Raw genomic sequence first — 19,547 nt, 5'->3', positions numbered from 1 at the left:
GGGATCGCTGCTACGAGCGTGATGCTGAATAATAGTTTTCTTTAAGGTTTCAGAGAGCGACTGGTGAGGAGGAACACAGAAAATTGTGTTTTAAGGGAGGAGAAAACAGCTTAATCACTTAAGCAATTGACCAAGGCCAAGGTAATTGAGTTGTTAAAGCCAGAGGCATAAAAGCCATGTTGGGTTCAATACTTAATGTGCCTGTTAGAGGTGACGGTAAGTCTAAATGATGGTGTAGCAGTGTAATACTAATTTATAGAGATGTGTGTAAGAACAGGAGGGAGTGTGACTAACCCGATGTCCATGTCCTCTTGCTCTGGGGGCTGGTCGTCCTGCTCACACTGTTCCAGCTCTCCAATGGGGGGAGGTGGGGGCAAAGCCTCCATCCAGGTCAGAGACGGGGTCTTGACAGCCTTACCCATCGCCTTCTGCTTGGGCTTACCTATAAAACAGACAACCGTTCACTTGGGGAAGATATTTTGTCACATTGAGCTGATTCATCAGGAGCATAAAATATGAATATAAACAAAGTATTTTCATTCTTTTTCTTTTTTTGTGTGATGAAAGAAACAAAACAAGTAATGAATATTATTTCTGCAACTAATGATTATTTCTGTTGTTCCTTCATCTCATTATTGTCTTGATTGATTATTTTATCTTTGGTGGAAAAATGCCATTTCATAAAATCCAATGGGACATTTTGTAAATTGTTTGTTTATCCTAACAACAATCGCAAAGCTTAATATAAAGCAGCATGTGGTAATAGGTTCAAACCCTTTCTGTCAACAGAAGGAAGCAGCTCTTTTTCCAAAATCAAAGCTGTGAGCAGCAGTGAGCAGGTTTTTTACCAAAGTCACTTTAGCTGATTTTGTCCACAGAAGGAGAGAAACCAATCACACTTGTTTCATCATTACATCGGATTGAGCATTTCTAGAATTGCAGACTCAAACTCTCACCATTTCACAACCCTTTATCGGATAATTACCAAATTCGGTATTTAAGTCACGGTGCATGATGTCTGCATCGAGTTTAATCAGGATCGCTCAAAGAGAATTTGAGTTATGGTCAATTTCCACTAAGCCCTACACTTTGGGAAGTTTTTTGGTTGATGGCGGCCATGTTTTTGGACCAATCTTGCTCCTTTATAGTAGAAATGTGTATCTCAGTCCCAGAAGGCTGTATACCACTTTTGGTGTTAATGGAGTAACAATACGAAAAGTCTATTCATATTATTTTCTTTATTTATACATTATGCAAATAAGCAAAGGGCCTTTATTGTCCAAGAGGCTTTGGTCTAATATCCCAAACAAAGAACAGCAGAGAGTCCTCACAACGACAAGATGGAACCAGGTCATGCACATTGCTTGAAAAACGACTTGATTATCAAAATAGTTGCTGTTTACGTTTTTAGTGCTTGACAAATCAGTTCAGCTCTGATGAAAAAAAAATCTCTTTGATATCATGTTATTATTCTGGAGGTAGAATGAGACGCAGTGATGCAGACTAGTGCCAGACAAGCACTGCACGCTAAGAGGCAAACACATACTGATCTGGTCCTGTTGGTGAGCTGAAAGATCTGGCTCCACTGGACAAAGACCTCCTCACCATTGCAGCGGTCTGGCTGGGCGTACTGAGCTCCAGAAGGCCCCAGCTGGGTAATCCAGTGCCCATCATCCTGCTGCTCGCCGCTGTTGGCCGCCGCCTGTGTCTGGTTGCTGAAAGGCATGATTGAGGTGGAGGCATAGGGAGTAGTGGAGTTGTGCTGGGCATAGGTGAAGCTGTGAAGGTCTTCGTTGGTGGCGTCGATGGTGCTGTAGATGGGACCCTCGGTGGAGCCACCCATGCTGTACTTCTCCGTCTGATTCAGGTAGTTAGAGATACCAGCTTCTAAACAGGGACGGAGGTGATATGTTTGGAGGCTATCAGGAAATGAGCCACCACAGCTACAAACAGACATCCATACATCGTCTCAAACAAACTATTGTGCTGAAGCAGCATCCTACCGTTGTAGTATCTCTCAGCTGTGTCGTGATTGGCGGTGCAGCAGTTGACTGCCTCTTTACCACTGTGGACCAGGTTGGTGGTGGGCCAAGAGTCTGCCAGCCATGGGTAGTTGCCCATGTTGCCTCCCAGCACGCCGGGCCTGCAGAGACATTCTGGCATTAATTTGAGACATGGTGGGACACAGTACAACAGCAACCAGTGTCCTCATGGAAACAGTGAGAAACATTTAGAATAATCAGTGCAGTCTATTGATTACTTTGAATTTAAACAGAATACAGATACACAGCCGCGTCTAAAAGCATGATATAATAATTAATTACCTTCCATTGAGTCCTGCTCCCTCTCCATGAGGGAAACCAACTGCAGAAGACAGAGAGAAGGAGAGCGTGGTGAGAGGCTAAACTGACTCATGTTACACTTCTGTGGCCTACTTTGCTTTCAGTGAGTCTTTTTGTTCTGTCAAGGCAAAGCTTATATTATTATTATTATATAACATCAGCTGCTCTCATTTCCACTCAAATGTGCAAGTGTGCAGCTACTTTTAATGGTAACGTTTCTTTTTGGTGTCACAGTCAAATTTAAGCGCTTTTTAAGCATTTCAAGGTGCATTTTCAAGTTCTTTCTAGCACCATATAGCTGTGGTAAATGACATATTTATATACTGTGCATACTGTATGTAAATATGTTTTTTGTTATAAACAACCAAAATGATGTTCTGTGACAGCATCCTACAGAGGGGAGACAAATCAAAGGAGAACACAACAAAGTCTTATGTTTCAAAACGTGTTTCCTGTCAGTAGGTAGACAGGGTCTCCTCTATTACCTACATTTCAAACAGTTTCAAGCACTTTATTGAGAATCACTTCTCAAACCTTGACAACACCACATTAAAGTTCAAGTGTTTTCAGGTATTTCCTGCACTCGTCATTTACACAATTTCTGCACTTAGTGCCAGGTATCCCAACAGACCTCAGACACAGAGTCAGTCCACATGTGAATCATTCGTCCTGACCTGCTGGTGTGTAGGCGAAGGATGCGGTGTAGTGGCTCAGCTCCTTCCTCTTTTTGCGCCGGCAGTAGATCCAGACGCTGAAGCCCATGAGAATGACCCAGCAGGCTCCGCCGATGCCCGCTATGAACGCCGGCTGCTTGACCACGTCGGTGATCTGCTCGGCCAGACTCACGCTGCTCTCCTCGCCGTTGTCACTGGTGCCACCACTGCCTCCACCGCCTGCCATGGAGGGCTGTTCGGCCGGCAGCTCTGGGGGAAGAACACAGGATGGAGGAGGACAAGATAAGATAATATAATAAGAACTGAGGGAGAACTACAGATCATTTCATCATTTTCTATGTTGATCCATTGTTATAAAACAAAGTGTACAGTACTTCGGAACAGCAGCTAAATGCTAACATCAGCATGGTAACGAGGTCAAAAGGATATCATGCTGATGTTTAGCAGTCAGCACATTATCATTTGCAGCTGAGGCTGATGGGAATGTCATTAGCTTTACACATTTGGTCATAAACCAAAGATTATAGACTGAACTTATGATTAACAGTGTCTGATTTATGCTCCTAAAATCTAAAGTTAAATGGTCACTTAAACAATCAGGATTCATCTCCTGGGGACCACCTCTGTAAAACCATTTTATTATTGGCTTTCCAACTAACAGTTGTTGAGATATTTCATGTTGGACCAAAGTGATGAACAGACCAATGGACAGACAAAGCCATCTATTGAGCAACACTCATATAGCTGAAAACATACATTTGCATCTTGGCCCACTTCTTAAGGCTTGGGAAGTAATGGAATACATGCAACGGTGTAATGTTATCAGGATACAATAAAGGGCAACTTCATTCCATCAAAGTCACAAAAAAAGACATAATCAGATAGATGTCCTATAACGGGTGTTATTCGCAGGATTACCCGCCTATACTTAAAAATAACAACACAAAGGCTCCGTAGTCTGAACCAAGATGACAAACTCTGCAGTGCATTACAGCTTCAGCCCTTCTATTCTTCCCTTTCTAAGTTTACATAGTTTAGTTTTCTTACAGAATACACACAAGCGTTTTCTGTTCAAATAAAAGTCTGTCTACTGATAAATCTTTTCTTTTGTCTTTATTTGCATATTTGGTATTGAGGCAATCCAAAAGTAATAGAACATAATCGAGTTACTTTAATATTGTACAACTTCGATTAAAGTTATTTTCAGTAAGATTTCCATCTATTTAATTGTCTTATAAGTTTTTCTATCCATCGAATAGTGAGTTAAAACAATGGTGATTGATCATATGACCCACTAATGAAAGCATTTGCTGCCTTTTTGCTGAGTATTCTAATATCTGTGTCTGTGGTGACATTCCCTCTCAAGATGTAAATAAACCACGTTACGATAGTGACTCTGCTGACAGCTGTTGGTCTGTCGGCCCAGATCACCAATGGTTATGCTGCGTTCACCTGTAATCGGAAATCTGGAACCTCAACTTCTGGGTTAGGCTTGTAGTAAGGGCAGAAGTGTAATTGGAACATGTGTGATTATGGATTTAATAGGGAGCATATAGGGGACGGACTTGAAGTAGAGAGGTGAATGTGTTTCAATAAAGTTTACAAAAGAGCAAAAACTAAATAAAAATAAAAAATAAATAGTCAACACACACAGTGACCGTGACAAGATGGAGGCTCTGAAAGAACAGGCTCACCTGCAGTTACATCTTACTGCCAAGAAGATGTAACTGCAGTAATTGAGATGTCTTGCACTAGAAACAAGACATCTCAATTCTTATGGAGTACAACTTTAACTTACTGACACATTTTTTAACATGTAATAAGTACTAATATTGGAATAGATTTTTTTAAAGTAAGCCTCCACACCCTGCTGTTATGTCTACACCTATTTTTGTCATTGTGGACTCACTGATGAGGACAGACACCGGCTGACTGCGGGTGCCGATGCCGGCGCTGGTCACCGCTGCCACCTCCACCTGGTAGAGCACGCCAGGCATCAGGCCTTTCAATGCCGTGGACAAGGTGTTTCCATCCACCGTCTTGTTGATGTAGTAGCGCGTCTGGTTGTCACCGCCGCTGCCCACACACCAAACCTGTTGGGATACACAGAGATGGCACTGCATTTATATTGTGACTCATACTTCTCACTCTATGCTCCTCCTGTGAGCGTGTACAGGATTTGCTTTTCGTTCACTGATGAAAGATCTCACTATAGGCTGCACTATTTCATCAGTTTGATCAGTCAGATATTCCCTGTGTTAAATGTACAGTATCAGTGAACTTGACCACGTACCAGTGGGCTCTAATCTATATGTGAAGTCTAAAAACAGCCTCAGGGGTTTTATTACCGTTTGACAAGGTTAAATGTATGGAACCTGCATGAACCAAATATTATCTAGAGATTGAATTGCAATCTCTCGTGACTGTCCAGAATTATTATTTTTTTTAAGGTTGTCCCATGTGCCCAAATGCTAAATTTAGTATGATAAGAAAATAATAATAATAATAATAATAATGGTAGTAATAATAAACTTTATTTATAGCACCTTCCATTATATAAAATGCAGCTAAAGGTGTGTATTAAAAGGAAAACACAAAATGTAGAAATAATAAAATGCAGTCAAATAATACTAGTAATAGTAAAGTTAATAATTGTTTAAACCATTATAAGATACAAAAGCCACAAAACTAGTATGAGAAATATCAAATATCAAAACTACGTAGAGCACTATAAAGTATTTGGGATGTACAGTATGAACTAATAAGTTGGAAATCAAAGATATTCTCAAAGCTATATGAAATAATTCATATGTAAGACATTTAATAAGCACAATTTTAGAGTGTTCCCTCATTTTCCAAAAACCCTGACTGTGACTGTTAATTAAAGTGTGATTTTTTAAGTTCCACTGTTACATACTTGTTTTGAACACTTCAGACCAAACCGAACAAATGTGGCATTTGTCTCCATCATATTAGTCATAGTCTTTGGGCACACGTGGGTGAAGTGTTTTCCTGCAGCTGTGTGTTATTTGTACAAGTGTTTGCTGCTTGTTGCCTTCAGATGAAACACAGTGACACACATGTGACTGCGCTCAGGTGGTGTGTTTACCCTGTACTCCTGGATGATGCCGTTCTGCCTCTCGCTGGGTGGAGGCTCCCAGGAGACGCTGATGCTGGAGCTGTTGCTTAGCTTCACTGTTACCACTGCAACAGCTCTGGGTGGAGCACTGGGAACTGTGAGAGACGGGGGGCAGCATTCACATCATTTCCTCAACATACTTGTAGTGTTCACAATGACTGGCATTAACAAAGAGTACAAAACATTTAAACTCTACAAAGGTAATTGCTCAAGGCACTAAAATAGAGGATGTATAAAAACCCAAGTCAAGAAACATGAAAGTGAGCTGTAGCAGGAGGGGAAAATGATGCTTTATTAATGTTTTTTTTGCCAGACTAAGCTATGCAGGTCATTCCAAAGTCTATAAGTGCTGAGGGCAAAAAAAGTCTCCCTTGTTTTTAATCTAGAGTTTGGATCAACTAATATAAACCTTCTGAGAACCCCAGGCTGCAGAAATGACGGTGTCTGGAGGCTGAGTTTAATGAAAATAGGGATCAATATAAACTGTCCCAAATTGTGGAGGATATAAAATTAACTGCAAAATGAGATAACATTACGAGATTCGTGTGGTATCAGACAGGTTAATGAACAGCCATTTTCAAGGTCCCGCAATGTCAAAGAATACCTAGCCTAGCTTTAAAAAAGTTGAGAGGTTTTCTTTTAATCTTTTCCTGGTATAAACGTGTCTCAGAAGTCACCAAATTTATTACCCTCTTCTGGAGTTCGAACCAGTAACATTCGGCTGTCCTTTCCCTGGAATTCATCAAAGTAGGGACGGATCTTTATCTCGTACTCAGTCCCTTTGAGCAGGTTGGTGAGGACGGTGCTGCGTTCGGAGGGGGAGTTGAGGTCCTGGAGGAGCCAGGTTCCCCCACTGGGTCGGTAGAAGAGGCGGTAGCCCTGGACGAACTGAGACTGACGGTCGACCTGGATGGAGTGAGGGGAAATTTGAAGTTAGAAAAAGATGAGAGACAAGAGAAATTAAGAAAAAGTCAAATAGTAAATTTCCCCATTCCCTGACTCTAAGTGAACCCTCCTCCCCTAAATAAAACAAAGAGCCACTCACAGTCCAGGATACTCGGATGGAGGCTGTTGTAAGTGTGAGCGGCTCTTGCAGCTGGACGGCCACCTCTCCCAGCTCCCTCTGCACTTGCCTGTGGTCCACTCCCTGACCCGTCGGACTCACATCTGAGGGAAACACACATTTTCACTTCTCTTCTTAGAGTGCTGCTTCCAATGCATTAGCATGAGCGGTATGAGTCATGTTTTATTTGGTGTGGGAGAGGTGCAGACTGACCTTGTGTTCTGACGGGCTCAGAGATGGGGCTCGGGTCACTCAGGCCGTAGGCGTTGACGGCTCGGACGATGAACAGGTAGATGGTGTTGGGGAGAAGGCCGGTGATCGTGTGCGTTTCAATCTTGACCATGTCGGCTACAGTCTGCCATGTGCTGCCTGCTGATTGGCTGTGAAGGGATAAAAGACAAAAATTATGTTTCGGATGCAAAATGATATTTACCGGCAAAATTAGACACGTAATCACAGATGACAAAGTGCCATCTCAACTTTCACTCTGCCTTAGATGGGGCTTCATGGTGCTTGTTATTACACTGAAACCTCCTGCACGTCAACATGTTTTCTGAGACAGAATCCCTGTTACTGTAGATGTTGTTTTTACAGTATCGTACTGTATTCACAACATGTTTGCTGTACAGTGTATTACTGTTGATTGTGAATGCATCCTGGGAAGATATTACTGTAAATCTAAATACAGTAATACTAAGTGCCAGCGCAGACAAACTACAAACCTCCATCTTCAAATGAAATAAAACCTGTTATGTTGTCTGCTGACCTTCCACCTGCTTCATTGTAAATATCTGGTGAGTGGTGATTCTTAATATTTTTATGAAAACAAATATATACAGTGCATCCGGAAAGTATTCACAGCGTTTCACTTTTTCCACTTTTTATTACGTTACAGCCTTATTCCAAATTGTATTAAATTAATCTCTGTCCTCAAAATTCTACGTATCATGCCCCATTATGACCACGTGAAAAAAGTTTTCTTGAGAGTTTTGAAAATGTATTAAAATTAACAAACAAAAAAATCTAATTTACATAAGTATTCACAGCCTTTACCATGAAGCTCAAAATTGAACTCAGGTGCATCCTGTTTCCACTGATCATCCTTGAGATGTTTCTACAGCTTAAATGGAGTCCACCTGTGGTAAATCCAGTTGATTGGACATGATTTGGAAAGGCACACACCTGTCTATATAAGGTCCCACAGTTGACTGCATGTCAGAGCGCAAACACCAAGCATGAAGTCAAAGGAATTGTCTGTAGACCTCAGAGACAAAATTGTCTCGAGGTACAAATTTGGGGAAGGATACAGAAAAAATATCTGCTGCTTTGAATGTCCCAATCAGCACAGTGGCCTCCATCATTCGTAAATGGAAGAAGTTTGGAACCACCTGGACTCTTCCTAGAGCTGGCCGGCCGTCTAAATTGAGCAATCGGAGGAGAAGGGCGTTGGTCAGGGAAGTGACCAAGAACCCAATAGTCACTCTGTCAGAGCTCCAGCGTTCCTCCGTGGAGAGAGGAGAACCTTGCAGAAGGACAACCATCTCTGCAGCAATCCACCAATCAGGCCTGTATGGCAGAGTGGCCAGGCGAAGCCACTCCTTAGTAAAAGGCACAAGGCAGCCCGTCTGGAATTTGCCAAAAGGAACCTGAAGGACTCTCAGACCATGAGAAACAAAATTATCTGGTCTGATGAGACAAAGATTGAACTCTTTGGTGTGAATGCCAGGCATCATGTTTGGAGGAAACCAGGCCCTGCTCATCACGAGGCCAATACCATCCCTACAGTCAAGCATGGTGGTTGAAACATCATGCTATGGGGATGTTTTTCAGCAGCAGGAACTGGCAGACTAGTAAGGATAGAGGGAAAGATGAATGCAGCAATGTACAGAGACATCCTGGCTGAAAATCTGCTCCAGAGTGCTCTTGACCTCAGGCTAGGGCGACGGTTCATTTTCAGCAGGACAACGACCCCAAGCACACAGCCAAGATCTCAAAGGAGTGGCTTCAGGACCACTCTGTGAATGTCCTGGAGTGGCCCAGCCAGAGCCCAGACTTTGATCCGATTGAACATCTCTGGAGAGATCTGAAAATGGCTGTGCACAGACATCTCCCATCCAACCTGATAGAGCTTGAGAGGTACTGCAAAGAAGAATGGGCAAAACTGCCTAAAGAGAGGTGTGCCAAGCTTGTGTCATCATATATATTATCATATAAGACTTGAGGTTGTAGAGGCTGCCAAAGGTGGTTCTACAAAGTATCAAGCAAAGGCTGTGAATACTTATGTAAATTTGATTTCTTTGTTTTTTAATTTTAATACATTTTCAAAACTCTCAAGAAAACCTTTTTCACCTGGTCATAATGGGGCATTATGTGTAGAATTTTGAGGACAGAGATTAATTTAATACAATTTGGAATAAGGCTGTAACGTAATAAAATGTGGAAAAAGTGAAACACTGTGAATACTTTCCGGATGCACTGTATATATATGTATATATATAATCGTTAGTCTAGAACTGCCTGACTCAGTCCTTGTCAGTACTTGTCAGTAAGTTAGAGGCTGGTTAAATCAATATTAATAGCCTAAACAAAACAAGAAATCTTGATTTGCACATCTGATTGTGTAATGTTAGATAGTAGTTTAGGCTGAAGGCCAAAGTAAACTAACTTTTCTATGTTATTTAAAGGAGCTTTGAGTTTGGCTTTGAATGGATCGTGTAACATTACTCTTTGTAACATTGTCTTTTTGATTTGATTTTAACTGACTTGTCAGTTCCCTTGGTCCCACAAAATGGTGCAGCTCTTGCCGTGTGGACAAAGTCCATCTTCAGAACTCCAGTGTGGAGTTCCAGTATGTCCATTATTGCCTATCATGGCCCAACATTGTAGGGTCTACTAATATGACTGGCTTCATTTCTCTTTATACTGTGGTACTGTTGTATTTTTGTACTGTATTATTACTGTAATGTTCAAATTGATCAATGTCTCCTTTTTGTGTGTTAGGTCTTTAATTGTCCTGTTTCTTATTTTACATCAACAGTATTTTATTGTAATAAATACAGTAGTAGATACATTAGCCCTTTAAAATAATTACAGTAACATTCCATTATGTTATAATACTGTACTTTGTGATACAGCATGCCAAAAATAACAATACCATACAACTACAATGTATCCTAGAGAATGATCAGGAACATGAAACTGATCATTCTGTTGTAGCGTCAAGAGTAAAAGGGCAGAAACGACCCTGGTGACTGTTTTACTAATTTATAATATAGATATATGTGTGTAGTATCATATCATTGGGTTAGCATTACTCATGCATTACTGTGTTGGCAGGATTTTGCTTTGTAGTTTTTTGAAGTAGAGTATAATATTTGCCTCTGAAATGAAAATAGAAAATACTCAAATACGGTACAAGTACATTCAGTTTGTAATTCTGTAAATGTACTTAGCTATGGTCCACCACTGAAAGACTGTTTCTGTCAATATTACTGTTTGATAAATGTGTACTCTGATGCTTTGGCAAAATCATTTTTTAAATACTTCCATGCCAATAAAGCCTTTGAAATTTAAAAGAGAAACAACAAAAGTGTTTCTGCACAACTTTCATACTGTATTCTGGCGTCCTTTGCATTGCTGATTTGTTGTGTGGCCACTCAATTTAACCAAATCGTGAGAGGTTCTTCAGGTAACAGCAGGACCCTCTAATATTTCCTACCTGGTTAACAATAGCAGATGTGAGCAAAGTCACTCAGTGCAGAGAAGTTTGTGCTCACTAGAAGATCTCTTCCAAATGAAACAATTTGCTATGCTGATGAATAATGTAATGAGGCCTGTAAGAAGGCACAGCTGCCAGAAGGAAATGATGGCATGTTCTTAGCCTTGTGGCACTCCCCCAGATGCATTATCCTGCCATTCCTCAACCCCGGTCCCCCTTCTCCTCATCTCTTCCTTTTTCTCTGTAAATTTACTGTCACCTTGACGGAGCAGCAGTCATAAAAGCCTCCCCAACCATTTGTTTGACACTTTTAGATTTTCCCCAAGGGTACCATGGGGGTTTGTGGTGAAACTAGCTTCTGTGCTGAGCCGCACAATTAGACCAAAAAGGAAAACGACTCTTGAATACTCATCTCTTTTGTGTGTCTGTGTGTGCGCAGGCCGCCCTGCTGGATTCAAGGTAACTTTGTGTAGGAGTTGGGAGTTCACAGACTCACACAAAGAGAAAATGACTGCAGTCTCACCAGGAGAATGGAACGTCTGCCTTTATGCATTATATAAACTCACACACACACACACACACACACACACACACACACACACACACACACACACACACACACACACACACACACACACACACACACACACACACACACACACACACACACACACACACACACACACACACACACACACACACACACACACACACACACACACACACTCTCGCTCGTTCCCTGTGCTCCTACAAAGAAACCTTAGCACCTCAGGCAAAGAACTGTTATTGCAAACATCCCACCGGTCCCCTTCAGCTGCTTTATAAATAATCAGTTTGCGTTACTTGGAAACGCTCTGCCGCTGCCATGGGCCACGGTGGACGTCTGGATCTGATTAAGCTCTGCCGGCGTTTCCCTCTTTATCGAATTGGAAGGACGCATTTCCCCATAAAGCTGCCTATCTTCATCTGGAGGCCTCCGTCCATCCGTCCAGCCACCCATCATGCTCAGCCAACCCTACTTGTCCCCTTATTAATCCAAGGTGGACTTCCTCTCAAGAGGCAGTACCTGAATGTTTCTGCTGAGGTGCATTCATGTAGATTAGCCAAGAGAGGGACAAGAGAGTCCTTTCACATGTTCATCACTATGAACTGTATGTGTCTGAACACAAGAAACACCTTTTTTTTTTAATACATGTTTTGACCAGTAACGTCATTCAGTGATTTAGCTGGTGAAACTGGCGTGTAAAACCTGAAATATAATTCTACATTCCAAGTACAGTTTCTGCATTGAATTGTTCTATTGTGTCTTCTTTTCAGGGTCTAATAATAATTCATTATGTGGTAGCTCCATTTTCTTTAAAGAGCTGCAAACTATGAAAGAATTGTATTAGTCTGGGATTCAGTGAAGGCATTCTAGTGTCCCAAAATAAAAAAGGTTTTCAATTCTGACAAGGCCGTCTAAATTTAAGACATTCACTGCAATAAGAATACAGCTCTGACTATACTTACTCTGACTGCTAAATAAAGAAGAAGATTGCTTTGTGGGAAAAGCATATGGGCAAAGCAGTGAAGATATACAGATAAGGTAAAAACCTCTCATCTCCCCTGCTCCTCCTCCTCTCGCCTCGTCCCCTCCCACTCCCCCTCCCTATAATGTAGACCATAGCTTTAATGTAGCTTAGATGTGGCTAAGCTCACCTGAAGGCCTCGATGATGTAGGAGGTGACGGCGGCCCCTCCTTCGTGGGCATTGGGTTGCCAGGTCAGAGAGACGCTGTTCTTGGACACATCTGTGACTATGGGTTTGTGCGGCGGACCTGGCAACTGGAAAGGCTCTGTGGCCTGAGCTACTGACGAGTCTGCACTCTCTGGATGTGGAGGGAGCGGAGGAGGAAACAAAGATGGAGGCAGGAAGGAGGAGGGGGAAGATGAATAAAAGTAGAGAGAGGAGGGAGAGTGCACATTTGATTAGAACTGCTACACCCTCTGTGTAATCCTGTTAATGTTGACTGAACATTTGCATCACCGTTGCTGCAGGCAGAGTTCCTCAGTTCTAACAGACTTCACAATTCAGCTTTTCACAACAACTACTGGGTCTTAACTAAGCGTTAAGGCACTAATAGTCAAATAACAAACTTAGGTGTCATCAGAGCAGCTTGTTAAGTCGTTACTTCTTCATTAAATGCTACTAATGAAATCTCTACTTCTTGAAATATTTGATGCAGTAATGCCTGATGGGTCGTTGAGAAGATAGCACAAAGCAGTGTGTGTATATCTCACAATAATGACCTTAATGAGGGCTTTAGCATGTTTTAATCATTATTTATCTGTGCCGATCAACATCATGTCTCACATTCATAAATTATTATTATTTAAAGTGGGATTGTATGAGGTTCTTATTTCTAGTCAGTGTGTTACCTACAGTAGATGAAGGTTAGCACGCTGCCAGTTTGGAGAAGCAGACAGTCCAAATACTGAAGCTAAGCAACATACTGCTGTGGAGGGAACATATTTATAGACCTAAAAACGGCACATCTAAATCAATCAATGTCAGTCTAGGTGTATGTTATACAGGTACTGTCACAGCTTTACCTTGCGTCAAACAGAGACTATTTAAGGGTACGTCCACACTATCGATTTATTTATAAAAGGCTACTAGCGACCAATTTAGCTCCTTATTCAGAGCATAAGGGAAAAGGGAGAAATCTGTGGTCGCCCTAATTCATTACCATGCATGTGGCTCAGAGTCCAGTTCAGTAAACAGTCTATGGGTCTCTCTCCTCTCATGCAGCAGCACTGTTGTTGTTATGTGACACTTCGGGGGTTAGAGGTTGGATGTGGGGAGAAGATGGCATTGTTTAACAAAGTGTGCGGTTTCAACGTCCAGGCGAAAACGCCATGGGGAGTGTTTTCAAACCATCCCACTCTGGGACCCGGTTTCAAAAGATTCTGTTTTCTGGCTCCGATGACACCGGCTGAGTGTGGATGGTCGGACAAAACGATACTTAAGTTGTGCAGTTACAGGAAAACGCATCTCCACGTGGATGGGCCCTAAAGCCAGCAGACTCAGAACAAATCAGTTATTTTACCTTGCAGAACACAGGAGTTTTCTGGTCTACCGTCTCCCTGTCTGCTTCTCCTTGATCAAGGCAGTGGTAGACCAGAAACTCCTGTGTTCCATGAGGTAAAAATGACTGATTTTGTCAAACAAGTAACAAGAGTGAAAAAAACAAAAAAAAAAACAAGACTGTCTAATGTATTTAAATTGTGCAGAGACAATTTACCTTTGACTGTGAGCACTCCACTCCAACTCGTCTCTCCACTGGAGCTGGAAGCCAGGCAGGTGTAAACGCCAGAGTCCGTTTCCTGGCAACAGTAAAATGTGTATCATTAGTTTAGAGTGTGTGTGTGTGTGTGTGTGTGTGTGTGTGTGTGTGTGTGTGTGTGTGTGTGTGTGTGTGTTTGTGTGTGTGTGTGTGTGTGTGTGTGTGTGTGTGTGTGTGTGTGTGTGTGTGTGTGTGTGTGTGCGTGCGTGCGTGCGTGCGTGCGTGCGTGCGTGCGTGCGTGCGCGTGTGAATGAGACCCTGATACTATGTTAATGTACCCATTACCAGTGATTGAGACTAAATGTCATATCTCTCAGAGCAGAATGTTTGTACTCTGTACAGAATACTGAGCAGAGGGAAGTTGGCGTGGATGAAAAGCTGGCAGAACGGAGAGCCGTTATTCACACAAATCCGACCAGGTGATTCTTTCCCCTTTCACATGAAAGTAAGATTGACTTTTTAGTATCAGTTTAGAGCAGCTTTGGTGCCAATATGTTTGAAAAGGGCAGGGCTAGCCCTGTCAACAACCATCACCTTTTGTCTTTGTGGAATGATGAAGACACCTCTCTCCTCCACAGGCGTCAGAATCACAGGTGAGATCATAGAAGTATCTAAGATGGAAACTAAACGTGTGTTGTTGACAGTACGGACAGAGTTACTGACTTCAGAGGCACATGGAGCCTCATGACAATGAAAGGGATTGAAATTGTATGTGGAGTAACTGTGAATATTGTTGATACATCTTTCTCTCTGAGATCAGTTACTTGGTGATAATATAAATAATACATTAGATGAATGCAAAGATGAATCGATTAGTTGTCAACTATTACATTAATCGCTAACTATTTTGATCATCGATTTATCATTTTGAGTATTTTTTTTAAAGAAAAGTCAAAGTCCTCTGCTTCCAGCACAATACATGTGAATATATTACTTTCCTCCTCTATGCCTGAAACTGAATGTATTTGAGTTGATGACAAACCAAGACATTTGATGAGAAACACTGATCCACATTTTTCACCTTTTGCTGACATTTTAGACCAAACAGCTAAACAATAAGCCCTATAATACATAGAACATATTTAATTTTTTTTTTTAATGTTTTCCTTCAGCATTTGTAGCCATTTAAAATGGTACAAGCAGAGACAATAGTGATTGCCTGTCTGTAAATAGTACAAGAGATTGCAGCAAAAACACAAATTTATACATTAGAACAAAAGGAAAAAAAGGCAGAGCAAGCCAAACTCACAAAAATGATGAGGGTATGATGATGAGTTAGAGTGAATAAACAAATGATTATTAGCATAGATGCATCAGTTAGGGTTAGTGGTTTGTTAGGGTGGTTTGGGTGTGTTCGTGTTGAACCTACAAACTGGTTGTGTATCTTTGCTGATACAGGATAATGTAAATGGTAAATGGACTTCAAAATGCGGACTGGATGAGCCGGGGACCAACCCCTGATCCGAATGGAGGACGACCTGCTCTGCCTCTCAGCCAAAGCTGCTTGTCCACATACTGGAAGATTTAGATGTTGATCACTGTTTAATGTGTCTCATGTTTTCTACTTTGCAGAGCTGCAACATATTCGTCACTCAGAGAATGTGAATTTGGCACTAGTACTAGGCTTCTTCCAAACACTAAGATTAATAACCTAGCAAAAGTCACAGAGAAACAACATCTTCTTTTTGACAGTTTTGCTTCCTCAGGTAAACCCCAAACAGCACTGCAAGTGGACCAGGCTCTGGGGGCTGGCTCACCACCACAGATAAAGTTCTAAAAATAATAGTCCAGTATGGATGTATAGATGGGAGTAATGTGTAATCTATTATATGACCCAGAGATATCTGGAAATATTCTTGCAAGCCTCTGCTTTGTCCTTCAGCCAATGTTTGGAAGTAAAATGCAGCATTCATACAATACTTTGTATTCTTTTAGAAAAAAAAAACGGCTTCCTTTGGGGATTCATTATTGTTAATTGCATATGAATATTTCATTTTCATTAGGCATACCTTAACATAACATCTGCTTTAATCCCCTGCTTAACTTTGGACAATTTGTGAATTGTAGTCATTTCGTTATTTTTCATAAATGATATATTCTCAGTGGACCTATTTGAAGTCGAAGCTCAAGTCGAGCTGGTGGCTTTTCCGATTCATACATGGCAGAGGAGGAGAGTTAAAGGAAGGATCAAAGGACAGAATTTTAATGACCGACTAGAGGTCTAGAAATTTCTGAGGCGCCAGTCTTTATACTCAACAGCTACTTAGCATTCTGGACAGGCTGTGAGCAGATGTAATTAAGAGGTGTGTGATAAATGTGCCTGTGTGTGTGCCTGCACATGTGAATGTTGGCTATCAAATTTTTGGGGAGGCAAGCCAAAAGCTAGACGGGCTGTGAAATTGCTTACAATGGAGGGAGATGTTGGGGGTCTGTACACTGGGGAACGTGACACCGAGGTAGGAACAAGTCGCAGGAGCAGTGAACATATTTCTGCTGCTTTAGCTTCACTGCTCCAGCTCCCTCTTTCTTTATCACTCACCATTGCTCCTTCATGTAAGATGGAGAGGGTTCTGTAACTAAAACTGGGAATGAGAAGACAAAGGACACCAGAAGATTCTCTTAGTCTAATGATTAATTAAGCAGATGTAAAATAAACTGCCGCAATAACCCCGTTGTGGATGAAACAAAGGAGGACACCTCTCGATGTATGGTGCATGAGAGGACATCTTATTTAAAGCAACCCTGTGGCAATGTTTTTATTGAGCGGGTTCAGAAAGACAACACTGTGAAGCTGAATGGGTGGCGATGCTGAGGGCTCTGCTAAAAAAGACTTATCCATCAAATACATGCAAATGCTCATTCCTGGTACTTTCAGGTGACAGTACAAGTAAAGGTGGCATTTCAACCATTTACCTCATCAAATCTGAGGATTTCAAAGAAGTCTTCAAACTAGGCTGTTACTTCGACTGGATTATTGTTTCATCATCTCACTGTTACCCAGAACAATACGCCACCACAAGAGCCCCTTTCATTTTAGTTCACCGCAGGGAACAAAGCACCGCAGCAGCAAAAGAAACAGATTTAACATGTTTGGTGAGTCTCAGAGATGCAAGCGTTGGGGTGAGAAAGTGAATGTCAACAGAACTGTTTATTTCCAAAAAAAACACTTTACTTTAAATGTACCCTGCGGAGTTGTTTACCATTAGTGGCTTGTTGTGCTAGTTGACACTTTACGACAGTTAACTACTGCACTGAAAATAGAAATATTGAATATAAAACGTGGTTTAAATAATTATTATCCTATAATTATTTTAGGAATTAAACAGAAAAATAATAATAAAAATATCTCATGTACCCCCTGAGGATCTAGCATACGGCCATCTGAGAACACTGCGATTAGGATTAGGGCTGTCCTTCATACAAAAGCATCACTTTAAATCTTGTTTATCAGAGATGTGCTCATAGTTTCTTGGAAATAACGAATTCAGTATGATTAAAGCATAAAAAGTGACTAATCTGCCTTTTTTTTGGGGGGGGGGGGGGGGGGGGGTACCCTTGCAATAATGACCAGCTCTCGCACAAGGGCACACAATCATGCCACAAGCCTGTAACAACGCATCTGTGGTGAATGCAAACGGCTTAAGGCACCATATAAGGAAGCAGTGCACAACTAACGCAGGCAGTGAAGTGAACAAGACAACAAGAGGTGTGAACCTGTGCAGGTTTCCAAACATTCACAAATGAAGGCTTGCAAAGGGTTCATGAGGTATGAAATACATTCAACAATGTGCTCCGGTCTTCAATGTGACAAAACCATGTTTGTTTACAATATAAACTCCACAGAGTGGTTGTAAAACAAGGTAAATTGTAAATTAGACACCATTAACATTGTGAGGGAAAAGGGACTGACTGTTTGTGTGTTAATGTTAAGAGCACCTGTGAGGACTGCTGGCTCCTTAAATAGTTCCCCTGTGTGTGTGGTTCTATAGGTGTGTGTGGGAATGTTTCGGGGAAATTTTAATTAGTTTTTCATCAATTTCGCTGCAAGAACTTTCAGTCCTGTAGTTCATCAATTTACATGCAGACCCAATCCAGTGCAAACACATTCAGCCTTCCCTTATTCACTTATTCTGCGAACACAGCCCATATTACTCCCATTGAAAACCTTATACATTATGCAGAGGATGTGCGAGGCAGAGCCTATCATGACTAATGCCTCGCTGAACAGTGTGCATGCCCACGCGCACGTCTGGGCCTTCTCATCAGTAACGCTGACAGACGAATTACTCAAGCCTAAGTGGCTTGTCAGAGCATCCTGCAGGACGCGGGACAGGTGACTCTCCATCCTACACAACACTGCCCGCTGCTCCTCCTCTCTTTCTATAGGCCCTGACCTTGAGTTGACCTGTGGGCCGGCTGACGGTGCTTCTGTTTGAGGGGGTAAAAAGCGGGTCCCCAGATGGTCTCGTTTGATCCGTGGATATGGAATCGGCAAAGAGGGAGGGTGGGGTAAACAGCCGGGACACCTGACTATTAATCAAGGCTGGCAGCTCTGGGCGCTGCACAAGACAGAATGCTGAAAACTGGATTCAGCGAGAGGAAAACAGAAGAACAGGACGGAGGAAGGCGGGAGCTCCACACTCCACGCATATTATATATTTGTTATAGATTATGTCTTTGAAATTTGGGATAGTATTACACTGCATTTCCCAGAAATCATCTGCCAGTCAAACGCTTGACAGTTAGACAGTGATCTTTGCTGTCGTTTTTCTCCTTTTCTTTGCCCACCACCTGCTAACTCCAGTTAACACGGCTACGAGCCTCCTGCACCATAGCGCACAGACGGCCCATAATGATGTGAGATCCTTTTTTAGAAGAAGAGAAATGTGATTACTGACTATAACATGTGTACACTGGGATTTAAAGTCAACACATGAACTCGATTTCCTACTTTAACCTGATTATTCGCAGTCATCTGTTTTCTTTTGTGCATGCAGTCCTTCTTCTCACCCTCCTCAGGCTTTGTTTGTGTTCCTCTGTTTCCCAACTGTCCCGCTCCCTTCCTTTTTTACCCCCCCCCCCCCCCCACGGCCACATCAACCGTTTAGCAGAATGGCAGTGCAGACCTCTTGAACACCCTCACCAGCACCACACATGCACATGCACACACACACACACACACACACACACACACACACACACACACACACACACACACACACACACACACACACACACACACACACACACACACACACACACACACACACACACACACACACACAC

The 19,547-nt window shown here is 42.0% G+C and overlaps 1 protein-coding gene across 1 annotated transcript in view; it reads right to left on the bottom strand.

The window, feature by feature from the left end:
• Positions 1 to 19,547, bottom strand: part of robo3 (roundabout, axon guidance receptor, homolog 3) — a gene marked incomplete at its 5' end in the record, with an annotated part of 198,885 nt that overhangs the window by 11,371 nt on the left and 167,967 nt on the right. The window contains 12 exons of the mRNA XM_083926692.1: positions 295 to 442; positions 1,606 to 1,887; positions 2,004 to 2,143; positions 2,325 to 2,364; positions 3,017 to 3,265; positions 4,926 to 5,109; positions 6,126 to 6,250; positions 6,845 to 7,061; positions 7,201 to 7,322; positions 7,432 to 7,598; positions 12,635 to 12,803; positions 14,220 to 14,301. Of these exons, the coding sequence (XP_083782818.1) occupies positions 295 to 442; positions 1,606 to 1,887; positions 2,004 to 2,143; positions 2,325 to 2,364; positions 3,017 to 3,265; positions 4,926 to 5,109; positions 6,126 to 6,250; positions 6,845 to 7,061; positions 7,201 to 7,322; positions 7,432 to 7,598; positions 12,635 to 12,803; positions 14,220 to 14,301 (1,925 nt within the window). The remainder of the gene's footprint in view (positions 1 to 294; positions 443 to 1,605; positions 1,888 to 2,003; positions 2,144 to 2,324; positions 2,365 to 3,016; positions 3,266 to 4,925; positions 5,110 to 6,125; positions 6,251 to 6,844; positions 7,062 to 7,200; positions 7,323 to 7,431; positions 7,599 to 12,634; positions 12,804 to 14,219; positions 14,302 to 19,547) is intronic.

This window comes from Echiichthys vipera (genome assembly GCF_963691815.1).
Source record: "Echiichthys vipera genome assembly, chromosome: 14".
Taxonomy (NCBI): domain Eukaryota; kingdom Metazoa; phylum Chordata; class Actinopteri; order Perciformes; family Trachinidae; genus Echiichthys; species Echiichthys vipera.
Note: the sequence above shows the minus strand (reverse complement) of the source record. Positions and strands in the feature narration are given on the sequence as shown.